The sequence below is a fragment of the Bos taurus genome, chromosome 18 (assembly GCF_002263795.3).
Source record: "Bos taurus isolate L1 Dominette 01449 registration number 42190680 breed Hereford chromosome 18, ARS-UCD2.0, whole genome shotgun sequence".
In the NCBI taxonomy this organism is placed as follows: Eukaryota; Metazoa; Chordata; class Mammalia; order Artiodactyla; family Bovidae; genus Bos; species Bos taurus.
In genome coordinates this window covers 65,088,997-65,109,687 of record NC_037345.1, presented here as the reverse complement: position 1 = coordinate 65,109,687, position 20,691 = coordinate 65,088,997, and the positions used below count along the sequence as shown (strand labels likewise).

The following is a 20,691-nucleotide window of genomic DNA, read 5'->3' as shown; positions in this document are numbered from 1 at the left end:
CCTCAGCATCGCCACCACTGGAGCGGAGCGGAGTCTGTAAGGCGGGGAGATCTGGATCTCTGCCTGTTTTGGGTCGCCCTGAGGTATGCCACCTGGTGGCTCAGCTGGTAAAGAATCCAGCCTGCAATGTGGGAGACCTGGGTTCCATCCTTGGGTTGGGAAGATCCCCTGGAGAAGGGAACGGCTATCCACTCCAGTATTCTGGCCTAGAGAATTCCATGGACTATAGAGTCCATGGGGTCGCAGAGTCGGATACGACTGAACGACTTTCACTTTCACGAGGTGTGCCGCCGCCAAGTCTTGGACCGGCCTCTGTGGAAGCCTCCAGCTCCTTCTTTTTTAGGATCCCTGGCTCTGAAACTCTAAGCTGGCAATCTGACCTGCGTGAGTGCGTGCTTAGTCGCTTCAGTCGTGTCCGACTCTCTGCGACCCTATGGGCCATGGCCTGCAGGCTCCTCTGTCCATGGGATTCCCCAGGAAAGAATAATGAAGTGGATTATCATTTCCTTTTCCAAATCTGACCTCAAACAATCCAAAACGACCGCCACAAGGAGGACGCCGGAAGTCCCGCCCCCACGCCAAGCACACGCAGGGAAATACTTCAGTCCTGGGCTTTAATTGGCTCAACTCCGCCACCTTCCGGCACATTGCCCTCTGGTTACTGTAGTTTCCACGTCTGTGCAAGCTAGAGTTAGGGAAACCTGACTGGCAGCCACCTAAGCGAGGAAAAGTTCTCCGCAGCACGGAGAAATATGGCCATTAGTTTGTAATAACTTTAAAAGAAGTTCACCCTATAAAAACATTGTCATGAGACTTCGCTGGCGGTCCAGTGGTTAAGACTCCATGCTTTCGCTACAGGGGTCATAGGTTTTGTAGAAGCTGTGTCTGCAGAAACTCCCAGACTTCCCCAGAGCCCAGTTGTTAAGAATCCGCCCGCAAATGTGGGGACGCGGATTCGATCCACGGTTCTGGAAGATCCCATATGCAGCGGAGCAACTAAGCTTGGGCACCACAACTTCTGAGCCCGCACTGTAGAACCCACTCACGTAACTAGAGAAAACATAGTCGCAGCAAGGAAAACCTAGCACAGACAAAAATAGTAAATAAAATAAATACACTCAGAAACTCCCCAAACGTGCTAATCTGGACTCACAGCAGAGTCTCCACCTCAGCCGAATGCACAGGAGGTGACCAGCGGGAGCCCACCTTTGTATTGCTGAACTCTACCTATAACCACTGGGATTGGAGCTGCTGGAGGCCCTGTACTCTTTCTATTTATAATTTCCATACCTGTATGGTGCCAAGTGGTGAAGGCAATAGCAACCCACTCCAGTACTCTTGCCTGGAAAATCCCATCGACGGAGGAGCCTGGTAGGCTGCAGTCCATGGGGTCGCTAAGAGTCGAGCAGGACTGAGCGACTTTACTTTCACTTTTCACTTTCATGCATTGGAGAAGGAAATGGCCACCCACTCCAGTGTTCTTGCCTGGAGAATCCCAGGGACAGAAGAGCCTAGTGGGCTGTCGTCTGTGGGGTCGCACAGAGTCGGACACGACTGAAGTGACTTAGCAGCATGGTGCCAAGTGGAGTCGGACAGGCAACTGGTTTGTCAAGGAGATGTGTCGACTGCGCATTTAACCTGCAAAACCTAACCGTGTTGCCTAAGTAGAGGAGGGAGAGAAAAAGTCTTTTTTGGAAAAAAAAAATTTATTTATCTTACTTGCTGACTCCAATAAACTGTACTCAAAGGACAGGTATTAAAATCAGACTAGTTACAATACTAAGCATTTCAGAAGACGTGGACATCCAAGATTTTTTATAATGCTAATGATGCGGTAATGGATAAAAATCAATTTGAAAATGTTTGCCTCCAGGAATCGGAGAAATACTTGTGTTTTTCCTTTACTCTTACTCTGCTACCATACTCAACACTATTTTTTTCTTATTGAAGTATAGTTGACTTACCATATTATATTAGTTTCAGGTGTGACTCAATACAATGTTGATGCAATATTTTTATAGATTATATTTCATTTAAAGTTATCACAAAACAGTGGCTATATTTTCCTATGCTGTACAATACATCCTGGTTGCTTATTTATTTTTCACATAGTAGTTTGATCTGTGCATCTTTTCCCCTATCTTTTTCCTCCCTCTCCCCCTCTTCCCACTATAAGCACTAGTTTCCTCTCTATAAGTCTTTTTTGTCATATACATTCTCTTAATTCAGCTTTAGACTCCACACATGATTGATAGCAGAATATCTTTCACTGATTTATTTCACTAAGCATAACACTCTCTAGGCCCATCCATATTGTTGTAAATGGCAGAAACTCATTCTTTTTATGGCTGAATATTTCATATATATATATGGGCTTCCACATATATATGGGCTTCCCAAATGGCTCCACAGGTAAAGAATGAGCCTGCAGTTCAGGAGACACAGGAGACATGGGTTTGATCCTTGGGTCAGGAAGATCCCCTGCAGTAGGAAATGGCAACCCACTCCAGTATCGTTGCCTGGGAAATCCCATGGACAGAGGAGCCTGATGGGCTACAGTCCATGGAGTTGCAGAGAGTCCAACACACACACACACACACACACACACACACATATGTATACATACAACAGGCTTCCTTGGTGCCTCAGCAGTAAAGAATCCACCTGCAATGCAGAAGATGTGGGTTCAATCCCTGGGTCAGGATGATCCTCTGGAGAAGGAAATGCCAACCCACTCCAGTATTTTTGCCTGGAAAATCCCATGGACAGTGAAGCCTGCTGGGCTATGGTCCATGGGGTTGCAAAACATCTGATAAGACTGAGTGACCAAACAACAACAAATATATCCCATGTCTTCTTTATCCATTCATGTGTTGATGACACTTAGGAGGCTTCCATGTCTTGATTATCGTAAACAGTGTTGCTATGAAAACTGGTGTGCCTGTATCTTTTTTTTTTTTCATTTACTCTTATTTTTGGCTGTGCTGGGTCTTCGTTGCTTCTTGCAGGCTTTCTCTCATTGCAGAGAATGGGGTCTACCTTCTAGCTGAGGTGTCCAGGCTTCTCACTGTGGTGGCTTCTCTTGTTGCAGAGCACAGACTCTAGAGTGCTGGCTCCGTAATTGTGGTGCACCGAGTTAATTGCCCTGTGGCATGTGGGATCTCCCCAGATCAGGAGTTGAACCAGTGTCCTTTGCATTGCAAGGCAGATTCTTAACCACTAAACCACCAGGGAAATCACAGGTGTTTTTTTTGAGTAACCACACTCAACACTTCTGATACCACAAGTGTGATTTGTTTTCTCACACCAACCAGTTCTCTGTGACGCCACCTGGGTGTCTTTCTGACACTAACTTTACCTAGTGCAATTCCCTCAGGTCAAGATCTCAGTCCCACAAGACTGGCTCGCACTTCAGAGGCCAGTTGCAGTGGTTCCCCCATTACCCACAAATTCTGTCCTATTTGGTTGCAAATCAGTTTCCTCTGATCACTCTTCTTGAATTTGATTATTTGCTAGAACAGTTCCCAGAAGTCAGGGAAACGCTTACTTAACCAGTTTACTATATCGTAAGTGAAAGTGAAAGTGAAGTCGCTCAGTCGTGTCCAACTCTTTGTGACCCCATGGACTGTAGCCCACCAGGTTCCTCTGACCATGGGATTTCCCAGGCAAGAATACTGGAGTGGGTTGCCATTTCCTTCTCCAGGGAATTTTCCCGACCCAGGGATTGAACCCGGGTCTCCGGCATTGCGGAAGGGAAATGCAAACGATACAGATGAACTTTCAGATGAAGAGGTACAGAGAGATTGGGAAGGGTCTTTGAGCTCAGGAGCTTCTATCCCTGTAGAGTTGGGACCTGCCACCCTCCTGGCAAGAACACATGGATGTGTTCTTTAGCTGGGAAGAACTCCAAGTCCTGAACTTAAAAGGCAGGATTCATGATTAACTCCAGTCCCTCTCCACTTCCAGAAGGATGGCGGAGTGGAGCTAAATGTTTCAAGTTTCTAATCATGGTTTGCTCTTTCCAGTGATGAGCCCCCATCCTGAAGCCATCCAGGAACCCACCAAGCATCACCTCACTAAGAGATGGAAAGACACTCCTTTCATCCTAGAAATTTCAAAGCATTAATTGCTTCTGTATCGGGAGCCAGAGTCTAAAACCAAAGAGCAGAACAGAAGATGCTCCTTGTGTTTTTATCTCTTAGGAAAATACGAGAGGTTTCAGAGCTCTGTTCTGGGGAACTGGGCAGACTCCAATACACGTATTTTTGCTATGTTTCATAGCCCACCTCCCAGAGGTCTTTCCAAAGAAAAGCCTTCTTTAATACCAAGATTTTCAAGAATATTCACAGTAGCAAAACACCTGGAAACAGCCCAAGCAAGAAGATGGATAGGACTTCCCTGGTGGTGCAGTGGATAAGAACCTGCCTGCCAATGCAGGGAACACAGGTTCTATCTCTGGTTCAAGAAGAGCTCACATGCCAAGGGAAAACTAAACCTGTGCCACAACTACTGAGCCTGTGCTCCGCAGCAAGAGAGGCCAACACGGTGAGAAGCCTTTGCACCACAAGGAAAATGCTCCCACTTAATGAACCTAGAAAGCTCATGTGCAGAAACCAAAACCCAGCACAACCAAAAAATAGATAATTTAAGAAAATAGTTATTCTTAAAAAAAAAAAGTTATTCTAAAACTTGCCTTCAGAGATGGCAATGCTTTTTATTTTTTAAAGGAGGGCTTCTCTACATTTATCTGGAGCATCTCCACATTATCTGCACTCAGCTAGTTCTCCCTTCTGTGGAAGCATCAAGGGAATCAGAGAGGTGTCAGATTTACCCAGCAGAACGCCCCATTCCAGAATTCAGGCATTTCTACATGGCACCTTCCAGTTTCTCAGTGAAACTGAACCCTAATTTCCTACTGGATACCAGTTCACAAATGTATTCCAAGTAACTGGCATATATGCCTTTGCCTTGGCTGTACACAGAATCCACTTTTTCCAAAGTGAACTTTCAAACTGATTCTGCGAGTAAGCGCGCTCACACCCGTAAGCTCCATCTACTGGAGAAATGAATGGAACACGTTGGACTTTTCTGGCATTTGTTAATAAAACTGCATCCTGCAACTTTCAGCACCAGTTTTATTTAGGTCCAGTTTACCTATCAAATTTTAAGCCACTGAATTTAAGAAATGACTATATATTTTTTAAATATAAAGGGTTCCTTTCTTTGGTTAGGCTTCTTTTCTGAGTTTCCATCTCTGCTCACGTTTTTTAGGTGCCTGCGGCTGCACTAGAGGTAAAGGGTGTGAGTGGAGGACAGGAGAGCAGGCAGGGAAAGTCTGACAGGACCACTGTGAGCCGGTGTTTTTGTCCTGGGCTTGGAACTCACTGTCTTCTCACATAAGGCACATGTCTAAAGTTTAAAGAATAAACACCAATATAACACATCCATTCATTTGTGAGACATTCATTGGTTATTTGAAATGCTCCAGACACTTTTCTAGGCAACCAAGGTACTTAAGTGAACAAAATGGAGAAATCCCCTGCCCTCCATAAACTTGCATTTTAGGAGAGTGAAACAATAAATGGAAAATACAATTAGAAAATTCTACTTAACATTTTTAAAATTTTTTTCTTTTTCTATTTTTTTATTTGTACTTTTTTTGGGCTGCATTGTGCAGTATTTGGGATCTTAGTTCCCTGACCAGGGATGGAACCCATGCCCTCTAGTGGAAGCACAGAGTCCAAACCACTGGACTGTCAGGAAAGCCAACACTTTTTTTCTTTTTTCTGTTAATTATTTTTATAAAGTATATTCTAAATGGAGAAATACTATGGAAATCTACATATTCACATACATATTTATATCCATCACTTTGGGACCGTAACCAAGGCAGCTTAATTTAGTGTGGAGCACTTTTGAGGGTAGCTTTCTGGTGAAACCTACGATGGCGGTGGTAGGTGGAGGACTGGCGGAAGCGTCTCTGGCAGAGGGAACACTCATAGGGCTTCTCTCCCGTGTGGGTTCTCTCGTGAGTCCGAAGGTTGGTTTTGTGGGTGAAGGCCATTTCACATGTGCTGCACACAAAGGGCTTCTCTCCTGTATGAATCCTCTGATGCACATGGAGGTCTGATGCCTGGAAGAAGCCTTTGCCACACTCGGCACAAATATATGTTCTCTCATTATTGTGTCTTTTCTGGTGAACTCTGAACCGAGAGGAATACCTGAAGGTCTTGGGACATCTCTCACATCTGTATACTTCTGGGGCTCTGAGGGATCTTTCCTGGGGTTCCCCACGTGCAGAAGTCCCCTCAGAGCTCTGGAGGGTAGAAACAGGCTCAGGGGTGACCTGGTCTCGTTCCACTTCCATGAGGACATCTTGAGAGGAGGGTCCTTTCAGGGATCCATCCTGGGGCCTGGAGGGGCCTGGGCCTGCTCCTCTTCTGGAGTTCCGTGGATTCTCCAGAGAAACACCTCCTTCTTCCAGCCTCAGATGATTCTCTTCTTGGACAATGATTAGGGAAGGTATCTGATTGCTTGGACTAGTAATACTGTCACTTTTCACAGAAATGTTGCCATCATTTTCTTTACCTTCATTTCCTGTAGGGGGCAAAAAAGTGACTCAGTGAAGTTGCACCCAAGAAAGAGCCCACATGGGCCACCCCTCTGGGACCTGGGCTCTGCCCACTCACTTTGTCCTGTTTCCAGGGACGTATCTTGAGGAGTCCAGGAGAGTGTCCCCGCATTCTCTCTTGTTGGGGTTCCTGCCGGTAACTGTTTTGTCAAGTGAATGATGACTTGTCTTAAAGGCATATTCTCACAAAAGAGGGCTTCCCGTCCCTGCATGTGAACATGGACCTGCGAATGGAGCCTGGTTACTGTCTGTAATAACTCTTCTTTCTCTACTTCCAGGCAACTCCAACAGACTGCTTATTTCTGACACGCCCACGCCCCTCACCCTGTGCTTAGAACCCTACTTACCAAGCCGGGCACCTCCATGCCGTCATCTGTCAGGTCCTCCATGAGTTTCTCCAGGTTTCTGCCACTAGCTTTCCATTTCTCCTGTAAAGTGGACCTGTCACTGCAGTTCCCACTGATCATAAATTGTTCCAGGACCAGATGAGAAATTATTTCATCCTTGCTGTGTTTTTCTGGCTGCAGCCATGAGTGAAATAAATGATAGAGTCTTTGCAGTTCATGTCTTGCACTTAAATTATTGCTGTCTCGAAGTAAGTTGAGCTGCGTGCTGGGGAACTCAGGGATCCCCTCTTCTTCCTGGATGGCAGATCCTTGGGTGGGTGAATTTTCTGGCCCAGGACCCCTCCTGGATGGTTCACCTTCAAAGGAGATTCTGAGGTCTGAAGACATTCTTCACAAGAATTCTCAAAGAGCTGCAACTTGAGGGATTCAGTTCCCACTGATTTGTTTCTCAGGTAATCTCTTTCAACAACAGGTGGATGTTTAAGGACTGCAAAGCTAGAGACAGAAGAAATATGTAGTTAAATACAACACTGTCATAGTTGAAAAGAAACAATCAAAATCCAGGTTCAACTGAGTTCATGGACCAATTCTGCTAGACATTTAGTGAATAAATTAATGGAGAAAATGGCAACATTATTAGTAATCCCAGAAATGTAAAATAAAACTACAACAAGCTACAAAATCACTACCTCCCAGAAGCACTAGAATAAAATAGTTAACTGTGGCATGGATTGGAGGACCTGGAGTGACCTCTCAATCACTGCTGGTGAGAACTCACATTGGAAATGCTTTGATTAGTATGTAATAAATCTGTATTTATGCATTCCCTGTGACTCATCAGTTTTACTTCTCTGCCTGTACTCAACAGAAAAAATATATTCATGTGCATCACAGACATATACAAGAATGTTTATATCAACATAATTCATAATATTTCCATGCTGTAAATAATCTAAGTGTCCAGCATTAAATGGGACAGATTACAGTTAGTTGATGTCAAGGCATATTTGATAGACTGAGAAGAAATGAACTTCTTTATGCAACAACATAGAATAACCACAAAACACAGTGTTAAATGAAATAATTCAGGCACTAAACTATGCATTTTTTTTCTTCTCATTCATGTTCCTTGAAAAACATTTAAGTATTATCAATATTATTTAGGATGTTGATTACATTTTTGGAAACACTGGTAGATCCTGGAATAGGTACTTATGGAGGACCCCATCCCAGTTTGCCTGGGACTAAAGAGAGGGTTCCTGGGATGCTGAACTTCCAGTTTTAGTGAGCGACAGTCTACCTGTTGATCTCGGAGGGAGTTATACAGGAATGTTTCTCTGTCAAAATCCACCAAACCATATACTTTCACTTTTCTTTTTTTTTTTAATGTGCATTACTGTTCAATAAAAACATTCAACTTAACTTAAAATAATAAGGGGGGGTGGGCTTCCCTGGTGGTACAGTGGATAAGAACCCCCTGTCAATGCAGGGGACACGGGTTTGATCCATGGTCCAGGAAGATTCTACATGCCACGGAGCAATGAAGCCTGGGTACCATGACTACTGAGCCTGTGTGCTGCAACTACTGAAGGCTGTGAACCTAGAGCCTGTCTTCCGCCACAGAATAACCCACCACAATGAGAAGCCCGTGCACCGCAACTAAAGAAAGCCCACACAGAGCAACAAAGACCCAGTGCAACCAAAAACTAAAAATAAACAAATAAATAAATAGTTTTAAAAAAGATTTAAACAGTGAATGGGGGACCTTCCTTGGTAGTCCAGTGACGAAGGCTCAACACTCTCAATGCAGGGTGTCTGGGTTCCATCCCTGGTCAGGGAACAAGATCCTCCTGCTGGGTTCCATCCCTGGTCAGGGAACAAGATCCTCCTGAATACCACAACTAAGACCCAGTGTGGCCAAAAAAGACAGCAAAACAATTATTTTAAAATAATAAAAGTGAAGTGAAGTGAAGTCGCTCAGTCATGTCTGACTCTTTGCGACCCCATGGACTGTAGCTTACCAGGCTCCTCTGTCCATGGAATTTTCCAGGCAAAATACTGGAGTGGATTGCCATTTCCTTCTCCAGGGGATCTTCCCAACCCAGGGATCGAACCCAGGTCTCCTGCATTGTAGACAGACGCTTTGTCATCTGAGCCACCAGGTAAGTCCTAAAATAATAAATGGAGTCTTAAATAATAATTGGAATTGACTGAACTGAATGAAGGCAATGATCCAGTATCAATACAAAGATATTCCTTCAGTCATTACAAGAAAACAAACTATTACCAAAAAAAGGACAATAAAGTGCATGAAATAGGCAGGCTGGAATCCATCCACATGATCATCTTGTGTTGGAAACTCCTACAGCAGACACAAGAGTCTGCAGACCCAGCCCGCTACACCCTGTGTCAGCTCGATGATACATTCCTTCAAAAACTTTCCCTTTACTTTCACCTCTGTCTCTCTTTTTCCATCAACAATTATCCTTCCTTATGAAAAATATTTGTCCTTGCTTCACTGATATTATCAAAGTAATCATTTTATATTGCTCTGTCTCTAATGCCTGTCCTTTTCCATTGGAGTGTAAGATTCCGAGGTGAAGCTTGCATTGCTCAATGCTGATTTGTAACTGTAAAGCATATGATCTGGGCAACCATAGTCACAGGCTTCCCTGGTGGCTCAGAGGTAAAGAAACTGCCTGCCAAGCTGGAGACTCAAATTTGATCCCAGGGTCAACAAGATCCTGTGGAGAAGGGCATGGCAACCCACTCCAGTATTCTTGCCTGAGAAATTCCATGGAGAGAGGAGCCTGGCGAGCTATAGTCCATGGGGTCGCAGAGAGTCAGACATGACTGAATGACTAAACGACAAGAACTATAGGCACACCCCTTGGGATGTCAAACAAAAGATTTAATCCTCTTACTATATTATTGTTCTGATGTTTTCTTTTATTTTTCTATACGATTGACATTTCAAAGACTATTCATTTATTTTTTTGGCTCCGCCATGGGTCTTGGAATTGAACCTATGCCTTCAGCAGTAAAAGTGCAGAGTGTTAACCACTGGACTACAAGGGAAGTCTCTGGATTTGAGGGTTTTTTTTTTTTTTTTTTTTGTAAAGTAAATTCATGCCACAAGATCAGAAAGTGGGGGTGTTTGTTGGGATTAATATGTGGGCTTCCAAATACCTAATTAATTTCTGTTAACTGATATCATGCTTTGTGTCAACCTAACCCTAGTGATCTGATCAGATTAGCCACCCTGATCTCATCAATGAATGAGGCAAAGATAATTCTAGGAAAAACCCTATAGGAGAACACTAAACACATCTTTGCCCTCCCCCTAATCAGGGCTTCTGGCTCAGTGATAAAGGATCTGCCTGCCAATGCAGGAGACAGAAGAGATTTGGGTTCTATCCTTGGGTTGGGAAGATCCCCTGGAGAAGAAAATGGTGACCCACTCCAATATTCTTGTTTGGAGAATTCCATGGACAGAGGAACCTGGTAAGCTACAGACGACTAGGTCTCAAAACAGCTGGATAGGACTCAGTGTGTCTAAACAACAACGATCCACTTACCACACCTGTTCAGTCAGCCTTTTTAAAATGCTGATCTGCTCAGGTCAGACTCCACTGCTCCACTTAAAATTCCCTCTGTGGCTCCCCTTGCTCTCAGTGAAAAGCACCAAGTCCTTCCTGGTTCCACCAGGCTCTGCCTCTGCTTGTCCTTACCCTCCCTCCCCACCTTAGGTGTAGCGGCTGCTTATCTGTATCCACGTTCATGGGTTTCCATTGTTTTTTTTTTTTCTCGGTGTAATAACCCTGGGACTCTGTATGAGTTCTCTCTCTCTCTTTTTTTTTTTTTTTGCCATGTGGCATGTGGGATCTTAGTTCCCCAACCAGGGATCAAACCCACACTCCATGCATTGGAAGCTTCGAGTCTTTACTACTGGGTGGCCAGAGAAGTCCCATGTGATCTCTTGTGGACTTCTCCAGGCATACACAGACCACATGGTCACATTTGCAGACATGCACTCAATTTCACACAAGGAAGGCTGCAGAGCAGCATTATGGCTGAGACTTGGAATTCGAAATTGTCATATTTCGACAATTGTTGGAATACGAAATTGTCGTATTTTGATCACAAGACAAAGAAAGGTAATGATGTACGCTGATGGATGCTAACTAGACTTACTGTGGTGATTATTTCCCAACGCATGCAAATATCATGTCATACGTAGTATGTCTGAAACTAATACAATATATATGGCAATTTTATCTCAAGAGAAAACAAAACACAACAACCCTTCCCCCACCCCATATTACCCGTGTTTTTAATCTGGAGCCTGGCATTTCCAAGCTGTGTGACCCCCATACATGATGCCATCAGGCCTCCATCCTTGTCATGGGGGTTCTGATTTCTAAGGACACCCAGCTCAGAATTGCCACAAGAGCCAACATAATTACTACATGTGAAGCACACGGAGTATTCGCTGGCACATGGCAAGCACAAAGCAAAAGTCTGCTAAGTAACTGACACACACCCTTTCACTTTCAGCCCTACCCTCACCTCAATTGGCCAGGAACCTCCACTTCATCCGGACCTCCAGGGGGCTTCCCTGAGAGTTCAGCAGTAGAGAATTTGCCTGCCAATACAAGAGCCTTGGGTTTGATCTGAGTCACAAGGATCCTCTGGAGAAGGAAACGGCAACCCACTCCAGTATTCTTGCCTGGAGAACCCCAGAGACAGAGGAACCTGGCAGGCTACAGTCATGGGGTCGCAAAGAGTTGGACATGATTTAGTGACTGAAAAAAATTAAAAACCATGCCAGACACAGATTTTCCTAGGAGAAGTTGGCCTCAGTGGGGCCAGATTTTGAACAGCCTGATCCTTGTTCCGACAGACTATCCCCCATGCCTGGGAGGCATCCATGTCTTTGTATCTAGGAATTTTCTCCCCAGAGTTTTGCGTACAAACACAGGGCAGCGTACAAACACACACACACACACACACACACACACACACACACACACGAAATGGCAAAATCTCCTTTTGTTCAGGAAACTCACCTCCCCCAGAAGACTGAACTCCACGCTGCGAGACCCTGAGCTGAAGGCTGACAACTCTTCCCTGTGTGACTCCCCTTCTCAACTGAGTTCATCTGATGTGCCCTCCCAAGGCTCCTCCCTTTTATAGGATCAAGGGACAGTAATGCATTTAAAGGCCTGATTGGATGGTGTGCCTGTTGATGGGATCTTCACTGGAAGCTTCATTAGCGGCATCTCTCAGCTTTCCAGTACAGTATTACATACCAGCCCTTGGCCTGGGGCAATAGGCCACAGTCCAACACATATTTCTGCAGTGAAATGCAACAACACTTGCACTGAAGAGGGGATAGAAAGTATAATCTCAGGTGTGTTCTGGTCAGGTTCTGTCATCATTATTGTTTAGTCTCCAAGTCGTGTCTGACTGTTTTGTGACCCCGTGGACTGTACCCCGCCATGCTCTTCTGCTTTGGGATTTCTCAGGCAAGAATACTGGAGTGGGTTGCCATTTCCTTCTCCAGGGCATCTTCCCAACCCAGGAATCGAACCCTGGTCTCGTGCATTGGCACGTGGATTCTTTACCAGTGAGCCACCTGGGAAGTCCCATAGTTTTGTCACAAATGAGTCTTATACAAACTTAACACCTTCCGATTTTCCAAAATTTGTGGATTCCAAGTGAAGCAGGGAATAAGGCTAATATTCCCTCCTTCTGGGAATTCCCTGGGGGTCCAGTAGTTAAGACTTGGCACTTGCACTGGTGAGGGCCACAAGAAGTAAGATACAGCAAGCTGTGAGGCTGCCCCAAAACAAAAACAGGCAAAGAAAAAGTCTCTCCTCCTGTGCTGGTGAGTCAGACGGTGCCCCTAGGATCCCAAAGGAACGGTTCCCAGTCCAGCAAAAGAATCACAGGACTGGAAACAAAGGTCATTTAGTGGGAAGGGAAAATCAGTGCTTATTTTAGGTAAAGAAAGTTTGATGGACTTGTGGGGAGTGAGGAGAGGGAAGGGGTTTAAATAGGGACTGGTGCCTGGTCTGAAAATCTGGTGGGGGTGTGTTGTGTGCTCACTCCGGGGGAAGGCCGGAGGAAGGGATTTCAGGAAAACCCAGCACTTTTTTCTGACTAGTGGAGTGAGTGACCCCCTGGAAGATGAGAGGAGAGTTAGGGAAGCAGACGGAGAGCTTTCTGAGAGAAGGGATTTTTGGAGTAGTCCTAATATTATCTTCTTTCAAGTTATATCCAGAATCCATTACTCCTCCAGCCCCATTATCCCTCCCTCGGATTAATGAGGTCAGCTCCTGACTGACTTTCTTTTTTGTTGTCGGGGAAGGGGTGGGTGGGGGTGCTGTTACGCAGCTTGTGGGATGTTAGTTCCCCAACCAGGGACTGAACCCAGGGTCATAGCAGGGAAAGCTGGAGTCCTAACCTTTGGGCCTCCAGGGAATACTGCTCCCCCCACCCCCCCGCCCCCCCACCACCACGAGTCTTTCTATTCCTGAAGCAGTCATCAGAGGGACACTTTTAAAAAACGTTTTTTAAAAATTTATTTGTTTTTCCACACCACGGGACATGCAGGATCTTAGTTCTCCAACCAGGGATCAGTCCCGACCCCCTGCTCAGAATCTTAACCTCTGGACTGCCTGCCAGGGATTAAGTCCGGAGCTGTTGTTATGTCTGGACATGTCCGTTGCCTGTGGAAGCTCCCAGTGGCTCAGACTGCCTCTTGTAAAGAACGTCTCCACTTCCCTGAGCCTCGCAGTTCTATACAATTCCATAAAAATGAATGATCAGCAATGTGGAATTAACACAAAAACAAAGCCACACAAAATGCAAGCTCGTTTATACGATCAGATTCAACGGACCTAAAATACCTGTCAACTCACCCTTAGCATTTATACGCTGTTTCTGGGCTTGCCTCGCCCCAGGCAGGAGAGTGTGGCAACACCACAGTGTAGAAACCGGTGTGCTGACCACGGCCCAGAGGCCCTGCTGACCCAGCTCTGGGGTCCTGGGCATCTCAGCTCTTGCCCCTTTGCTTCCTCTGCACCGCCCTCGTTGATGCTGCTGTTCCCAGAACCCCAAGGCTTCACCCTCATTTTATCCCCCTTCCCTCTGTCTCTGGGGGAAGAACCCTGGAGTTCTCTTCGAATCTCTCCAGGTCTTTTTTCAAACATCTGCTTCTCAGTAAGAACTGACCTGGACCCGTTTTCTACAGCTCAGCGCGTCCCCACCCCCTCCCTAGTCAGTCTCTATTTACCCTCTCAGCTTTTCCTCCACAGCACTGATCTCCATCAAACACTATATTCTCCTTACTTGTCTTGTTTATTGCCTGTCAGTCCCCATTGATAGAAACTTTTTTTCTGTTTTGTTCGGCTCTGTTATCTCCAGTGATTCACACAGAGCTGGCATTTGGCAGGTCTCATTAATGATATGTCAGTTTGAAATGAATATTCCAGGTGTGAGAGAGTGTGGCCTTGTTGCAGGAAGACGGACCCCTTCCAGGGCCCGAAACTGGGCTGTTGTCTAACACTTGGAAATGAATTGTCCGAGGAGACACATGTGCTGACAAAGCAAGAGATTTTATTGGGAAAGGCCACCCGGGTGGAGAGCAGTAGGGTAAGGGAACCCAGGAGAGCTGCTCTGCTACGTGCCTCGCAGTCTCAGGGTTTATGGTGATGGGATTAGTTTCCGGTGGTCTTTGGCCAATCATTCTAGTTCAGAGACTTTCCTGGTGGCGCACGCATCGCTCAGCCAAGATGGATGCTAGCGAGAGGGATTCTGGGAAGTGGACGGACACACGGTGTCTCCTTTAGACCTTTCCCCAACTCTTCTGGTTGGTGTTGGCTTATTAGTTCCGTATTCCTTTTCAGGATCTCCTGTCATAAAACAACTCATGCAAATAGTTACTATGGTGCCTGGCCAGTGTGGGCGGTTTCCATCAGTGTGCTTCCCCTAATAGCCTGACCTAGGTGGCCGCTGCAGGAAAGGCAGAGTCAGACTCATGGACTTGGTTTATGGAATGGGGACCTCAAGACAGTTTCAGGTGCGGAAGAGATGGTCATCTTGGGAGGGCTGCTGATCACACCCCAAAACTTCAGAGAGAAACACAGATGACAGCAACTAGCAGAGTCCTGTTGGGAACTGAGGTCACCTCAGACTTGTCCGGATAAGAGTCCTAAGCTGCAGGGAGGAGGAGTTAGAGCAGAGCAATTTCTGGGGAACTTCCTGCTGGTCCAGTGGTTAAGAATCCACATGCCAGTGCAAGGGACACGGGTTCCATCCCTGACCAGGGAATTAACTTTCCACATGCCCTGGAGCAACTAAGTCCACAGGCTGCAACCACTGAAGCATGGGCGCTCAAGACCTATGTGCCGCAACTGAGACCCGACACAGCCAAGTAGTTTTAAAACGTTCAGAAGGAAAGAAAAGTGGCTTCACGCTCATTTCAGCAGCACATGAGCTCATTTCAGCATGGCCCCTGGGCAAGGATAACATGCACATTTGGGAAGCATTCCATATGTTGTGCCCTTCCCCACTGTCATGAAACCTTTTGCTAATTCACAGATACACACACACACACACACACAAGCGATTTCAGTTACATGGCGTTGGGATACTCCATGACTTCCTGTATAGACTTTGAAGAGAGGTCAGGCTGATGAACTGTCCTGGCTTTTCAGGCCAGGCCCTCTCATCCCACAGACTTTGAGGATGCCAGCTCAGAAGACGCCTCTACCCTGGCCAAGTTAAGGTTAAAACAGATGAATCTGGTGGCCTATTGTGGTGAAAGCTGGACTCCCTGCCCTGCCCTGCCTAGTCATTTCACATACATGTGTCCTCCAAGGCCTGAACTTGGTCTTTCCTCCACACACACACACAGAGCAACTCATACATCCAGGGGGAAATAACTAGACACGGAAGAAGAATGGAAGCCTCACAAAAGTCATAGTAAGTAACATATGCTATACGGAATGAAGAACTGGAAGAAAAGTATAAAGAAATGAAATTAAGAGGAAAAAGTAAGCCAGAAGTTGAGGAGAGAAAAAGCCACAAGACCAAGAATATATGCTTTTTAAAAATAGGAAAAACGTTGGTTATAGACAACATTGATAAAGAAAGGACTGAATAGAATACAAAGGAGGATGCATGGGTGTGTGTGTGTGTCCTGTCGCTCAGTCGTGTACAACCCCATGGACTGTAGCCTGCCAGGCTCCTCTGTCCATGAGATTGCCCAGGCAAGAATATTGGAGCGGGTTGCCATTTAGTCCTCCAGGGGATCTTCCCTAAACTAGGGATCAAACCGACATCTCCTGTGTCTCCTATGTTGGCTGGTGCGTTCTTAACTGCTGCACCGCCTGGGAAGCCCGCATGGGATGGGGGTATTTAAAGAATGAATCAGTGAGTCCGACAGAGAAGGCGATGGCACCCACTCCAGTGCTCTTGCCTGGAAAATCCCATGAGCGGGGAGCCTGGTGGGCTGCAGTCCATGGGGTCACTAAGTCGGACACGACTGAGCGACCTCACTTTCACTTTCATGCATTGGAGAAGGAAATGGCAACCCACTCCAGTGTTCTTGCCTGGAGAATCCCAGGGACGGGGGAGCCTGGTGGGCTGCCGTCTACGGGGTCGCATAGAGTCGGACACGACTGAAGCGACTTAGCAGCAGCAGCAGCAGCAGCAGGAGACTGAACTAGAAAGCATAAAAGAACAAAGTTTGTGATCCACCTGGGGGGAGGGATTTTCTCTGCTTTATGCCTCCAAAACAGTGGCTAACACTTATTACTATTAACTAGTTGTGGTACTGAACCCACCCTCTAAGCCCTCTAGACTGCTGCAGCTACTGAAGCCTGCTCAGCCTGGAGCCTGTGCTCTGCAAGAGAAACCACTGCAATGAGCTCACGCACTGCAACTGGAGTAGCCCCGCTGTCCACAACTAGAGAAAGGCCGTGCACAGCAACCAAGACACAGCACAGACGAAAATAGATACGTAAATAAATACTAGCTGTGGGGTACATAAAGAAAATGGAAGTAGACGCGCCAAGATCTGGATCCCTCCCCAAGACAGCGGAAAATACGTGCTGATCAGGCAGGAGACGTGGGACTGTGTGGGTGAGGGCAGGGTTCGGCAGTCTAAGTCAGGTGTGGACATGATCCTGAAGTTGCTGGACTCTGAAGCATGTGGGAGGAGATGGCCGAAGTTCAGGGATGAGGCAGGCTGATACCCGTGGGAGAGTCAGGGAACAAGATCGAGGCACAGATGACCCGGCCGGGGGTACCATGAGGATGTTATGTGAGGCTGTGTGTACAAAGGCTGGTAGGAGTGGGGAAAAGGCCAGAAAGCAAGAAAGCAAGAGTCCTGGGAAGTCTCTGGAGGACCAGTGGTTGGGACTCTGAGCTCTCACTGCTGAGGGAATGGGTTCAATTCCTGGTCAGGGAACTAAAATCTCTCTCTCTTTCACACACACACACACAAAAGGCAAGACTCCTCATCAGCAAATGGTGCAGCTCATTGAACTTGAGGATGCGGCAGTGTTTTTCGCATCTCCCAATGTGTGAATGCTCAGTTGTGTCTGACTCTTTGCAACCCCATGGACTGCAGCCTGCCAGGCTCCTCTGTCCTTGGGATTGCCCAGGTTGCCATTTCCTCCTCCAAGGGATCTTTCTGACTTAGGGACTGAACCCGCATCTCCTGCACTGGCAGGCGGATTCTTTACCATTGAGCCACCTGCGAAGCCTTCTTCCGTCTCCCAGTGGCCCTTAGTCTGGAGCCATTTAGTCTAGCTCAGAGATTGTTACCAACTCAGCTTGTTGGATTTTCCTAACCAATAGAAATCAATAAAAACCCAGATGAGAAATTCAGGCAAGGCTTTATTGGAACTCGTGCCACAGAACAACAGAGCAAGCGCAAAGAGCAGGCGTCCTTGCTGGCTTCTGGAGGAGGGGCGAGCAGGTCCGTTAAATGCGGCGAGGGCAGGGGCAGATCAGAGGTCTGCCTGCCCCTCTGTGGAGGTACTGTGTGCAGGGATCATGTGTAGTACTTTTTGTAATTTTGCTTTTGCTCCCGTCAGGCAGGCACCTCAAAGGTGGCCGTTGGCTTTGGGAGTTTCATATTTTATTGTTTATAATTTGCCTCAACTGCCCATGCATGGAGTTATTTTTAGTCTCTTAAAGCGTCTTTGTATCTGCTGTTCAAGGAGACGTTTGTCCAGGTACAAGCACTGCAGCAAAGGGTCTCAGGTCCTACATCCCAGCCTGTCTCCAGGTGAGGAGGAAATCTTCATTTATATCACCCAGGGTGGCCCCTCAGAAGTGGGCAGCTGAGGGCCAGATCCCAGGCCTCCATTTTCGTGTCAGATGTGAGCATCCACTCTCAGCAGGCTTTTAGTCTGCGGCAGTTGTGGATCCACACGACGCACACACCCATACTCACTGTAACGCTTTGAAACTGATGTTTCCCCCTTGTGTCAGTAGTTCATTTCTTCGTATTGATGGGGAGTATCCCACTGATAAATATAACACTTTCTTAACCATCCATCTGTAGATGGACATTTCTTTTTGCTACCTAGTTGTAGGTTTTGAAGAACAAAGTTCCTGGAAATGCAAGAATTGCTGTTTAGTCACTAACTTAGGTTTGCCTCTTTGGGGACCCCGTGGACTGTAGCCTGCCAGGCTCCTCTGCCCATGGGATTCTCCAGGCAGACGAATTCTTTCACTGGGGCACTAGGAAGCCCAAATGTGCGAATTCATACAAGTATTTCTGTGGACACAGCGTTTCCATTTCTCTTGTAATTACAGTGAGGTATAAGTGGATGATTAACTTTATCGACTGCCAGTGTTTCAAGATTTTTACTACTTTGCGTTCCTACCAGCAATGTATGAGAGTTCTGCTTTTCTTTGTATCTTCAACACCTGGCTATTGTCAGTCTTTTAATGCTACCCATGAAAATGAGTGTGCAGAGGGGCCTGACTGTGGTTATCACTCATATTTCCTTAAACAATAATACTGACACTATTTTCATGTGCTACAATTCATATAGAACCCTCCTGCAAAGCAGGAGACACGGATTTGATCCCTGGGCCGGGAAGATCCTCTGGAAAAGGAAATAGCAACCCACTCCAGTATTTTTGCCTGGGAAATCCCATGGACAGAGGAGCCTGGCTAGCTACATTTATGGGGTTGCCAAAGAGTCGGACCTGAGTGACTAAACAACACATATAAGAGTATTGACCTACAAAGACTGAATGGCACGTTCATTTGAGTTACATGAGGTATAGGGGCCTCAATGGACGGGATCAATGTATTGTAATCCACCATAAGATGCTTTCCCTCCCAGGATACTTAACATCTACGGTGGTGTCTCAGATGTAAACAAAATTGGTTACTTCTCACTTTATGCTAATGAGCCTCATTTTTATATAAAAGATTATTTTTTGTTATGTCTTCCACATGATTTCTGGTCTTTTCTCATGTAATTGACCAAACTGTGTGACTTTTGCCTACTAATTCCTTTTGCTATTTTGTGCTTAAAGTTATTTGGAAAAGATCATGTAACACTTATGAGGATACATCTGACACAAATATTTTCCTTCCCATCTGTATAAGTATGAAATGCATTAATATTGTTGTGAATCCTTTCAGTGACATTTGGCTCACTTACAGCAGCATCTGTTTTCACTCTCTGGATCTTTCCTCCTGGCTGTCTGATTTCCATAGCGCTATTTTAGCCCGTGCCAGAAGGTGGCACTCGTGGTAAAGAACTTGCCCGCCAATGCAGGACACAGAAGAGTTGCAGGGTCAATCCCTGGATTGGGAAGATTCCATGGGGAAAAGCACCTGCCACCTCCAACATTCTTGCATGGAGAATTCCATGGACATAGGAACCTGGTGGGCTACAGCCCACAGGGTCGCAAAGAGCGGGACATGACTGAAGTGACTTAGCACACACAGATGCCTGCATACAGCTGCATGATTGTAGCTTGTGAAACATGCCCTTCAAGACCCAGCCCTGAAATAGGCAACTATTTTCTTCCCAAAACATCAGCATTAATTTTATTTGTGATTACAGTATTTACCAAATATAGACAATTGATGTGAGAAAGAGAGAGATACAGTCTTCGGTAACTCCTAGTCTATATGCATTGGATAACTTCAGAAATTAGTGCCTAGAATTTGCTCCTCTGTTAAGCGGGTGGTAGTATTGAGAATGTCTAGAGCTAAAAACACTTTAAATTGTAACTACGCTCCCTCTGATTGCTTTTAAATGTACTGAAATCCCCCAACCACTTATAGAACCCCAATTATTCTGAATTATGGTGGATTACTCACGGCTTTTCCCTCAGCAAGAACACAGACACAAACTGTCAAAGGGTTCTTACTGAAAACAGTTTGGTTCTGACTCCAAAATAAAATGCTAGAAATTACATCTCAACTTCCTTTTTGTTTTGCTTCTCAACTTTTAATATGCATTTTTCTACTTTGCCTGCATTGCACAGCATTCCAGGATCTTAATTCCCCAACCAAAGATGGAACCTGTCCCCTTCAATGGAGGTGTGGAGCTCTAACCACTAGACTGCCAGGGAATTCCCAATAAGCATTCTTTCTGACCTCTTATGTGAAAAACGTTTTCAAAGTTTGGTTTTTTGTTTTTTCCTCAACAATTGCCTGTACTT

At 45.9% G+C, this 20,691-nt stretch overlaps 1 protein-coding gene across 1 annotated transcript; it reads right to left on the bottom strand.

The window, feature by feature from the left end:
- Nucleotides 1-5,899: 5,899 nt before the first annotated feature.
- Nucleotides 5,900-7,365, bottom strand: ZSCAN4 (zinc finger and SCAN domain containing 4). Its single transcript, XM_024979495.2, has 3 exons — nucleotides 6,979-7,365; nucleotides 6,690-6,855; nucleotides 5,900-6,597 (listed from the first exon to the last, which is right to left on the bottom strand). Exons 1-3 carry the CDS (start codon nucleotides 7,363-7,365, stop codon nucleotides 5,900-5,902), a joined length of 1,251 nt encoding a protein of 416 aa, XP_024835263.1.
- Nucleotides 7,366-20,691: the final 13,326 nt, after the last annotated feature.